The sequence below is a fragment of the Oreochromis niloticus genome, linkage group LG6, assembly GCF_001858045.2.
Source record: "Oreochromis niloticus isolate F11D_XX linkage group LG6, O_niloticus_UMD_NMBU, whole genome shotgun sequence".
NCBI lineage: Eukaryota > Metazoa > Chordata > Actinopteri > Cichliformes > Cichlidae > Oreochromis > Oreochromis niloticus.
In genome coordinates this window covers 31,528,405-31,540,123 of record NC_031971.2, presented here as the reverse complement: position 1 = coordinate 31,540,123, position 11,719 = coordinate 31,528,405, and the positions used below count along the sequence as shown (strand labels likewise).

General features: G+C 38.0%; 1 protein-coding gene across 1 annotated transcript; it reads left to right on the top strand.

The window, feature by feature from the left end:
• The first annotated feature begins 557 nt into the window (after nt 1–557).
• LOC100693932 (polymeric immunoglobulin receptor) lies at nt 558–3,801 on the top strand. The gene is made up of 6 exons (XM_005465989.4): nt 558–727; nt 935–1,261; nt 2,307–2,627; nt 2,752–3,048; nt 3,280–3,311; nt 3,448–3,801. The coding sequence occupies exons 1-6, from the start codon at nt 565–567 to the stop codon at nt 3,460–3,462; spliced, it is 1,155 nt and encodes a 384-aa protein (XP_005466046.1). The 5' UTR covers nt 558–564; the 3' UTR covers nt 3,463–3,801.
• Nucleotides 3,802–11,719: the final 7,918 nt, after the last annotated feature.

Sequence of the window (11,719 nt, the reverse complement as noted above, 5' to 3'; positions counted from 1 at the left end):
TACTTATTTAAATAGACTTCTAACACTGATGAGGACTGGGATCTGTTAAGGTCTATCACTATGTGTTGGCAGTTTGCAAGAGCAGCAGGCAGCCAATGCCAAAGGTCTCAATGAACTGAACTTTAGACTCCAGTTGAGTTGTCTGAGAGGAGAATTTGGAAGAAGCTCCTCGATCTCACAGACAATCTATCCTATCCATGCATAGAAGAATCTGTGCAGGTCCCGAGGTGCAGAGGATTTTTTCCCTACATGTTGGCATTAGACTCTATAAATTCTCCCCATTTTAAATTCATGCTTTGGAAGTGAAACAAAATCAGGAGATTAATTATGCTTTTATATTAAAGCATGCTTAATGTCAACAGGATGAAACACAAAACCTCTGAGTTTTTTTCTGCAGTGAAAGCTTGGACTTTCAAATCTGTAAGTACAATTTCCTAGATGTACTAACTCTTTTATTTGGCAGTGCTGTTCTTTACACTTCTTGATTCTGAATACTTCTTTCACCACCAGATGGCCTATGTCACCTATTTTACAAATTACTAAAATACATTTAGAGGAAGGGCCATGGAAGAAAGCGCCATCCCCTCTGTACTTATAGTTCAGCTCTGCACGTCTCTTCACATTGCTGTAAAAGACCACAGTGTCTGCTTAACATTTTCAAATCTTAAATTTCAATCAGCCAAAGCAAAGATGTGGAGCCTCCAAAACCTGCTTTTCATCCTCTGCAGTAAGTATTTTAAATGAATAAATAATTAAACATACAAAGTTCAAAGGCAGATGTAGATTAAACAGTAGATTTATGTGTTTTACTGTTAAGGAGCAGTATGCAGGACCAGTTATGACAACTTAGATAGCTGTCCCGTTCATCTGATTTTTTTTTACAGCTCTAACGTTGCTTCAAATAAAACATAACATTTTCACATTGTCTTTACAGTTGTTCTGAGATGTGTGACCAGTGCAGTAGGGGTGATCCATGTGACTGGATATGTGGGGAGAGAGGTTAACGTTTCCTGCTCTTATAATGAGGGTTATGAATCTTATGAAAAGTACCTGTGTAAGAACGACTGTGGTAGTGACGATGTTCTTATTACAACATCAAACTCCGTGAAAAACAAATACAGGGTCCATGATGACAAAACAGCACGAATCTTCACAACGACCATCACTGATCTTCAATCCACGGATGCTGGGAAATATTGGTGTGGAGTGACCAGAACTGGGAATGATATCTACACTAAAGTCGAGCTGAAATTAGTACGAGGTAAATAAAGACATGGACAAGTTGAGTTGTACATTTAAAGTGATTAAAGATCATGAAAAGAAAGTTCTGCCATTACCAGCTAATTCTGCTGTAGCATCAACATACTGTTTAACTGTAGTTTAACTCAGCAGTGATTGGTTCGGTTTAGTTGAATCTTTCTTAAGATCCCATGCATTCATCCCACTGATTTAGCCTGATAGATAAACATCTACAGACCAGTAGCAACAACACTTTAAAAACTCATGAGGAGATAAAATAATAAATCTAAATAGTAAATATATTTAAACCGTCATATAAGCACTGCATGATGGAAAAAGTCACAACTTTATAAATGTATGTGAAGCAATTGTGAGTAGAATAAAACAATGATTAGAATAGAATGTGCTTAGGTTTACTTAGATAATACGGTGTGACTGTAGATTAGAAGAACAGGAAATGATTCATAACTGTGTTTTGTTAGGATGACTTTGTCAATCCCCGTTTAGAGGACTATAGTGGAGTTTTGTCCTCAACTAGTTGGTTGAAGCTAGTAGAATTAGTGGAAAACTACTGAAGAGGGTGTGTCAGCAAAACTTTTTTGACGTATGTTCCTTGAAGGGGATTGGAGTCGTTCTTTTCCACCGTAGCGAAGGGCTAAGAGTTGAAGAGGAGCTGCTGTATGTTTTTGTCAATGTTCTGATATCGAAATAAAGCATATGAAGTGAAAAAGCAACTCCCGTGGTCATCCCTGCCTTAAAGCTGCAACATCTATAAAGGTGTGTATGAGGAGTGCTCCTCAGATCCACTTGGTGCTTGCTGTGGCTGCATGTAGGGGGATCTCCCAGTGCGCATTGGTAATAAAGCTTTGATGAAAAATACTCCAGCCTCATCTGACGCTTCTTCTCCAGCTGGGATATCAAACAGATCGATGAGGTCAAGAAGAAGTAAACCTCAACAAAAGCAAAAAATATTAAAACAATGACTTGAAATATGAAAATTTTATTCCTTATATATTGCAATTTTATGGGTGTAACATATTTTTTGGTGTTGTTTACCTTCTTGACAGACAGCTGCTGTGACACTGTGACCAAAGTTCAAAGTTATGAGGGATATTCGGAGTCTGTCAGTTGTCGGTATGAGTCTCAGTACCAGAACAGCCTGAAGTACATCTGCAGAGGAAATCAGCCCTCCACATGTCTGCAGGATGCACTAATCACCTCTGACACCAAACTAAATGGACGATTTAGACTTGATGATGACAAAGTGTTAGGAACATTCACAGTGAACATTAACAGTTTGACTCAAAATGATTCAGGATCATACCTCTGTGGTGTCCAAAGAAACTCTGAGCTGGATGTTTTCTCTGCTATTGAGCTGGAAGTTGAAGGTGAGAGTTCATAGTAATAGCTCTTTACACCAGCGCCAAGAAGACATTGTTTGCTGTCAAATAGTTTTTGTGAAATTTGAATACTTCATGATTAAATAATAACATTTCTTTTTTGATCTGACAGAGTGGTGCTGTGTCAAAGCAAAACACATAAATGGTATTGCAGGACGTCCACTAACGTTGCAGTGTCCTTATCCTCCACAACACCAAAATAACAGGAAGTTCCTCTGTAAGGGAGACCACCGCAACAAATGCACAGACATCTTGATGGATCAAAGGTTCACACTGCAAGATGATGCTGCCTCCAGCTCCTTCTTTGTGATGATCAGATACTTAGATGTACATGATACTGGGACATACTGGTGTGGGTCAGACCCACAGTGGAGAGTTGGAAACTACACCAAGATTGAGCTTTCAGTGGGTAAGATGAACATATTTGGATGCAAATGAAATTAATTGAGTTCCTTCTTTTGGTCCCCACTGTAGAAACAAAGGCTGTGGCTTGTTGTTTAGTTGTGTGCAGTGAGATCAGAAAAAAAATTAGCAATACCATATTTTACACTAAGCACAGACTATACCAGTCATCTAATTTCTTTTTACAGCTCTAACATCGCTTCAAATAAAACATAATATTTTCACATTGTCTTTACAGTGACTGTGAGATGTGTGACCTGTGATATTGGGGTGAGTAGTAACATATATGCACTTTTTTCAGACATAAAATTATAAGACCGTCTGAGCACTAAATAAATAAATGGTAGGTTAACATGTGTGTGTGCGTGTGTGTTAATTAAGACCTTGTGGTTTTCATTTTTTACAGAGGACACGCAGTTGAGTTTTTCTACGCAGACCACTATGACAAGATAATGAAGAGACTATGAACGCCACGGCTCATCCCTGCCATCCAACTCTTCCTCTGGTCATACAACATCTGGAAGGCTAAGAATGATCCCACATGCATTGTGATGTCTGTTCTTCATGACCTTAAACCATCATTAAACATAGGACTAGCCATCGACGATGTGCTCGACCACATACTGGATTATGCTGATACTGTTAAACTGAGACTGGTCCGCATGGTCATGAATTACTCATAGGGAAGCGTAAGATTTAATGTATGCTGTTCAGTATTCATTGTGAATGTGAATTAAATAAAAAGATGTGTTAACATCAACATCTTAGTCATTTGTGCCTCACACAGATCATGAAAAACACCTTGTATAAAATATATCATGATCCAGCCCATTCTGCAGGGCTGGGTGGTGTAAATAAGCTACGTATAGCAGTGGGGGAGGCATCAGGTGTAACGCCACCACTATCGCGGGTGACACGTTATTTAGAAGGAGATGACACTTACACTCTCCATAAAACTGTGAGGATACACTGTCCCAGAAATAGAGTATTGGTGAATGAGATCGACAAACAATTTCAAGCCGAGCTGGTTGATATGTCTGAATATTCGGCAGATAATGATAATGTGAGATCCCTGCTAACATGTATAGATGTATTCTGAAAGTACGCATGGGTTAGATGTCTCGCAAACAAGACAGGGGCAGCTGTAGGATATAATTACTGAGGGAAGGATCCCTATGAAACTACAAACAGATGAAGGCAAAGAGTTTTATAATACAACCTTTAAACAGCTTATGAAGTGAAGTATTTCTCAATAGCTAGCAAGGTTAAATCTAGCGTTGTGGAGAGATTTAACCGAAGCTTCGAGGGTAGAATGTGGAAGTACTTAACATCTGCCAACTCCCGGAGATATGTAGATGTCATCCCTGATCTCACACAAGCATATAACAAGTCTTATCATAGGTCTATCCAAATGGCACCAGCAGAGGTGAATAACGACAATGAGAAATTGGTCTTTAACACACTGTACAAGACGAAGCCTCAGAAGAAAACATGTTTTAAATTTAATCTTCGTGACACTGCACGAATATCACAACTGAGAGTCGTGTTTTGAAAAGGGTATGAGCAGACCTACACCAATGAGATCTTTACCGTGAAGGAACGCATAGAGAGACAGCCACCAGTGTACAGACTAGCGGACCTTGCAGGAGAGGTATTCAAAGGGACATTTTATGAGCCCGAGATACAACGTGTGATTATTGATAAAAACAGACTGTGAAAAAAAAGTGGGGTGAAATGGTTAGGATGGCCCCCCTGCTTTAATTTGTGGATTCCAGAAAAAGACATCATCGGCGTGTGATTAACCAAGATGACCCGTCTCTGCATACTTTCATTCCGCGCTGGGCAGAGACCGAGGAAGAAGGGGTGAATAAAAAGAACAACATCACCAGCTTTTATGTGACCCTCTTCTCGAATGCTTCGGGACATGTTTATCCAGGCAACAAGATATCTAATTTTAGAACAAAGCTAGCAAAACCTATTGTTTTGAATGAGCCTTATGAGGTGGGTGTTATAGAGTTTCAGTACCCTATCACGACCACATTCACACTTGTTGTGGGTATAGTTTGTTGTATACAAATGTTTACCTTTCTTTAATAGTATCTCGTCATATGGCATGTGGGCCAGTCTTAAACGAGCACCGCCGCTACTGTTCTACGTGACTGACGATAAACTCTAATTCATCATCCCCGATAGATTCATCATTACTCTGCATCATTTGAACTATTTCATCAAGAAACAGATCTGTATTGTACTCATCTTTAGCATTTAAAACAGCCTGTACATCAGAAGCCAGGGATGGCCTTCTCAAAACGACGTTCAAAACACTGCCCGGCTGAGACCCAGACACAGCCGTCTATTACATTGGCTAAGCAATCTCTTACCCTGCCCTGTACCAGTTCTGGATTATTAACACTTATGTATCTAAAATCAATATGCTCGTGCAATTCTCAGGCATTAAAATCAGGTATCTCTCTAATCCTACATTCACTGTGTTTACTAAACCCGTGCTGTACAGCAGGTTTGACTACAGCGGATATTGTCTGTGAAGGATTAACAAATAACACATTTTCAGTGTTTGAGGGCTCTCAAGGAGGAATAGTGCACATGCGCTGTAATGTGTGCAGAAGCAGGAGCAACAGGAGCAGCCTTCGTGGCATCAGATAGTGTGGCACGGTTAGCGTTCTCACAGAAACGCACACTATTCAGTCTTCTGTGCAATATATCGCATTTGGTTATTATTTCTTCAGTCCATTGATTAAATGCCTCAAAGTCAAACCATCTAACAGTGTTTGAATAATTTATTAGGAAGGTACATGGCGAGGGCTTTAAAAGTCAGACATTCAAAATTCTGGTACAGATGTTATCTAAGAGACAGCACGTTTTGTTTATTACCTCGCTAACCTTACTTAGAGCTTCGGCTATCTCTTGGAAGTGTTCATCTGTTGCTTGTTGTTGCTTGTTAAGTTTAGCTTCTATCACACGTAATTTATCGACTATTGGATCGCTAGGGCTCTGGTCAGAAAGCAGAGCACCAGCAGCATTCATGCAGGTGTCGTAAGCCTCTGATAGTTGAGAATCTGTTATACAACCTTCTTCAAAATCTATGCGTGTATCTTCACTAATTGTATTGCACGCGGGTGTGGTAGGTAAGAGATCTAAATTTAAGTCTGATACACTGTACTCAAAGACATTAATAAAATCATCAGGGACGGATTCACCCTGAGGTGTAGATGAGCAGATGTTAAAAAACGGGTTTGGCTCTCCACTAACACCCACGGCCTGTATTGTGGTTGCTTGTTCTTGGTCTTCTTCTTCTTCCTGGCTGTACAGACATGTGTTTAGACATGTGTTAAAACATTATATATATATATATATATATATATATATGTATGTTTCTGTGTATACATATAGTAGCCTGTAATTACGTGTAATTTCGTGTAAGAAGTCAGTTTTGTCGAGAAACAATAAAATAATTAGACTGTAAGTAGAATTAAGTCCAGCGTAAGTAGTTTTAAGTACTGGGTTATTTGATGGAAAATCTTTAGAAAAACAAACAATATTTTCCCATCTTACATTTTAAGTACCCTGTATTTTCAGGGGCACGGGCCATATTATGGAGTGACTTAGCCTTGCCTAACATCCAGGTGTTTTATAGCAAAGGACACTAAGAAAGGATTGCCAGCATCCAAATTCAGCCAACACTGTCGCCAATTGCCTGCATTGCAGTTAGGCATGCAATGTAGGCAGTGGCTAAAAAGACAGCTATTGCTGGACATTGTGATCTGTAGTGAGAGTAGGGGCCAGGTGGATGGAAGAAAGCCTAGAGAGGTGTAGGTATACTATGAGGATAAAAATACATGTGCGTGAAGGAGCTGGAGATATATGTGACAGTGAAGATGCAAAGTGTAGGGGTAGTGATAGTAGATCAGTTTAAGAACATGGAGTGAACCATACAAAGCAAGAAAGTCCAAAAGAGAGGTGAAGTTACAGTATAGGCAGGCTGGAATGACTGCACACATGTGTCAAGTGTGATTTGTGACAGAAGAACAGCAGCTAAAATGAATATTAAGGTTCACAACATAGTGAGGCATGCTGTGATGTAAGATTTGGAGACGTGGCACTGACAAAAAGACGAAGTGACCACAATAGAAAGTATTGGAAATGAGTAGGTCAAAGGGACAATTCAGGCTGAGGAGTCTAATGGATAGAGATAGAGAGGCAAGGCTGATATTGCTTGAATAGAAGAGCAAAAAAGGTGCAGAAGTGCAGAAGAGGGATGGTGGATATATTGGATAAAGGATGTGGAAACTGGAGCTACCAAACATTAAGTGTTTTTATTGAAAATCTGAAAACACCCTGGGAAATCTGTGAAGCAATAATAATTGTTTTAATAGTCTTTCTATGGTCACCTGAATACATTATACAAAAATCAACATTACATGTGTTAACAGATTTTGTATTTATAAGAAAATTTTATTAAAACAACACCTCTCTCAACACGTCTATGTTGTTTTACCTTAAGTAATGCACCGTGAAGCAGAATTCTAAACATTTAGTATCACAAGTAGCAGCTGAACGTCGTAAAATATATTGTAAGCATATTGCTTACTTTATTTAAATAAATGTTATGTGTTTATTTTTACGTGTGTATATGTGACAACCATTTTTATTTTATTTTAGATATATTTTTGTCCCCCTAACCATTCTTTAAAAAAAAATAATGCATAGCAGTAATTTCCTTGTTTTGTTTTCAATACAAATTTTATCAGCGTGAAAAGCATTTTTTGTTATTGGTAGACGTTATGAAATCTACCAATAAAGAATTGCAGTTTAACCCTCCATCAAGTCTTTTATGCAAATATCGACATGTGTGGTATTCACAGAAACCTCAGAATCTTAGCTAAAAGCTCGTATAAACCAACACGACGAATGTACGCTGACAGTCTGAGGAAGTTTTTGGACATTTGCAAACTAAAAGACATTTTTCAAATTGAATTCTATGGTGGTTCTGAGTGTAAGCATTGTTTTGTATGGTAATGTATTGTTTCATGTTCTTTTTTAATTCAAGTTTAATGAAAATAACTCAGCTTGTCTCCATTTTATATGCTCAGATGATGCCTATGCTCTCCAAAGTTTGATTGTACCTATCAATGTATAATTTTCAATAAGAAATGGAGAAAAGTTATTATCACTGTATTAATTGTATAGGTAATATATAAAGTCAGTTGAATAGTTAAATGTCCATTATGCAGAAAATGACTCAAGCAGTACTTATTTAGCTACGATACTTAAATTATTTAAAGTACAATTTGCGTCTCTTGTTGAGGATTCTTTTCTTCTGAGATAAAAGGGGGACGTTGTCTGAATTCAATCTTTAAGTATTTATTTGCCTCAAGCAGTTTTCCCTCAGTCAAAAAACCATAGTTTGTAAGCAGTTAGCTGCACCCAGCTTCCTAAAAGAGAATGAGCCTAATTTATCATTACACAGGATTATAGATTGAATTGTGCTTCAATCTAATTAATCAAAACTGTTGGAGAGAGGCCTTGGTTTAGACTTGGCGTTCCCTCGTTCACGGACGGGCTGGTCACAACCTCTTCTCACTCTTCTTTCCACTGGTCAGACAAGGTCACATCTGGATTAGGAACTTGCCTCTCCTATTTCTTTATAATGACTTTTACCCTGGTTATATGTCCCCATCTCTCCACTCAATCCAACCTTCACCCTGATTTCACTTCTTCACATCTGTGGTCAATCCAACCTTCACCCTGGTTTCAGTTCCCCATCTCTGTGCTGGTCTTCGCTCTGGTCTGCACAAACAACATCTAAATATACTCTGGCATGGTGGTGGTCAGATGTATGTATGCTAGCCTATGTTCTCTAATACACCTTAGTCTTGCACCTTGTTGCCTGCAAACTGCATCCAAGTATAGGGTACTTCCGTCTTAATGGCTGGTCTTACATCATAAATGTTTCACTGTTTCCTGCAAAAACCTGACTTGTTGCCCGCAAAATGCACATAAGTACAGGGTACTTGAGCCTTATTCAGGGGTCGTGTTATGAGGTGTTACCGTTTCTACTAGAGCAATGGCAAAAAACAACATGTCCTCCACATTTAGACCATCTTGGCTGCTAGATCTAGTTGCTCTAAGAAAACAGCAATGTGCCCAGGCTGGAACTGTGTGCTGTGCTTGCCCAGTTCACAATAATACTGCAGAGAGTTGACTAAGAATATCTGTAATATCATCTTCTGCAAATACTCTGGTTGGGTATTTGTGAGAAAGACCCTGCTGTCTTGGCCCTACTTTCCTGCAAAAATCCCCTAAGTAACAAAAGTGTTGTGAGAACAAGTATATTTCCACAATAGGAGTTAGAATAAATGTTTGGCTTTGGTTATAGTAATGGCTTCATGGTTACTTTAAGTAAAAGTAAATTTAAGCCAATATGTCAAAACATGTTTTGCTGTTATGTCCTTGAAAGTTTGTTATGTTCATTTTTTTGAGGAAGTGTCCACTTCTTTCTGTTTTGGTTTCTATTTTTCAGATTCAGGACTTTGTGTGGTTTACACAATACCCCCTGTGCTGCTACTGATGAGTGTTAGTTATTTATTATTTAATCATATATACTCACAGACCTTTACACTACAATGTGTAAGAAAAAATAACCACATGTATTTTTTTATGTTTTCAGCAACTGAGGTCACCGTGAACAAAGTAACCCCAAGTCAAACACCTCAGAGTAGGTGATGGGTACAGCAAGAAGTGGAGTAAGAAAACTAAAGTCCTAAGTCTTAATAGGGTCGTGTGCCTACAACACATTTAATTATGAATATATGGGATGCAAGAAAACTTGCTGTTAGTTGTGTTTAATATGCAAAGTTTGTTCAGCATGTGGCACAGCTGGATGCTCATTATATCTCCTATTTTTATTAATTATCTGCACATTTTTCTTTTTGACACTGAGGAATGAAACTCCAACTTGACTCACTGGCAGAGGTTTGCAACTGTAAGTCAATAATCCTACTTTGCCTGCAGTGATAGGGGAGGGGAGGGAAATCCAAAATGTGTCCATCAGTAATCAAGGTCTCTGCAGCATGTACTGTTCATTGGTCTCTGTTGTCTTTTTTGAGCAGTTATATGCAGTTATTCAAACCCATCCAGACCTTTCCTCTAAAACAACTTCCTTCCTTTTTACTGGATATTGTGTCACAGTGAGCTCCCTCCTGGTGTTAGTGTAACACTGAATACAGTGTTTATAGTGCAATATTTGAAATAAATGTTGACTTCAGATTGCATCACCCAATAATTGGTATTGTGTTGGTTTCTTATATGTTAATTGTAAAGCTTGTTATTAAATTTACTAACTTTATGAAATGATGACTTAAATGACGGAGGATGGAGTATACCAAAGAAAGTTTAGGTGTATTAGTAATTTTCTGGGATGAACATTGATGGACTTTCCGGATGACAAAAAAAAGATGTGAATAAAAGACAAAGGATGTTCCTCTTTTTAATAAATAAATATAGACAAACATTATAGATATCTCCATTAAATTTGAAAAATGACTTTAGTTGAAAACATATACCTTAAAATATATAAAATTACCTAGCACAGTGTTTACACTAATTCTTAACTGTCAGCATGTTACTTTAATAGAAAGTCAATGAAAAAAACGTATAATGACAAAAACGATTGCAGATTTTCCTCAGTGCTGCAACATTTGAATAGAATTGACTGTTATTTTTTTGTTCACCAAAGGGTGTGAATATGTAATCCTTTTTTGTTTTTGTGTCTGCTTGTTTGTCTGTATGTCTTGTTTTTTAACATATCATATTCAAATTTTGCATGATGATAGATACCAATAAACACTCAACTTTTTTCATACAAATTTTTGCACAATTTTTCTGGACATCAGGTGATTAAATGTCAGTAATTGAATGTTGGATGGGTGTGAGGGCAGATGTCATGTCAGAAGATGTAACATCCAGAAAGAGTGGGGGACAACGGATGACGAGTTGTTAAATGTTTTATTGAGAAGAGAAAAGTTGTTCTCCCCTTTGTCTTCTGCAAGACGAGTAGAGTGGAAAATTTTTACTTCAACACTCTAGATACTGTAGTTGCTGTGAAAAAGAGCCTCAAATCAGAAGTACTTGACTCCCTGGTATAACTCTCAAATGTGCACCTTAAAACAGATAACTCACAAGCTGGAGAGGTGGATGAAAGAGTGAAAAAGTGTGTCACCCCACAATATGATATTATCACTTCACTCATGATATATTATTCCAATTTTTAACATTTTCTGATATGCTGAGCAGCCTCCCTGTTCTGTAGGACGATGACCAGAATACAACCAGCTGGCAGCCAATTTAGTCAAGCCTCCTCAAATTGTGCACACTGACAAAGACCAATTTTCACTGCTGGAAACACGTTGGCAATCTGTCTGAATTTATAGTATTTGTTGCATTTTTTTAGAGAGTGAAAATCTTTAGTTGTGTGTCTCTGTCAGAAGATCTGTCCAATCATCTTGTAATATAAAGTGGCCATGAGTGTGCAACACTCTTAAAAACTTAAAAATCTTATCTCATATTATCTTAAACTCTGGGCAACCATTTCATCACTACAACTTGCAATCAGTTGGAGAATAGGAAAAAATTTAGTACAGTCACAAGCCAGACACATT

Coding starts and splice junctions, on each gene's coding strand:
- LOC100693932 (XM_005465989.4), top strand. CDS start 565: ATGGAAGAAAGCGCCATCCCCTCTGTACTTATAGTTCAGCTCTGCACG. Junction 728..934: donor CCTGCTTTTCATCCTCTGCA/GTAAGTATTTTA, acceptor TTGTCTTTACAG/TTGTTCTGAGATGTGTGACC. Junction 1,262..2,306: donor CGAGCTGAAATTAGTACGAG/GTAAATAAAGAC, acceptor CCTTCTTGACAG/ACAGCTGCTGTGACACTGTG.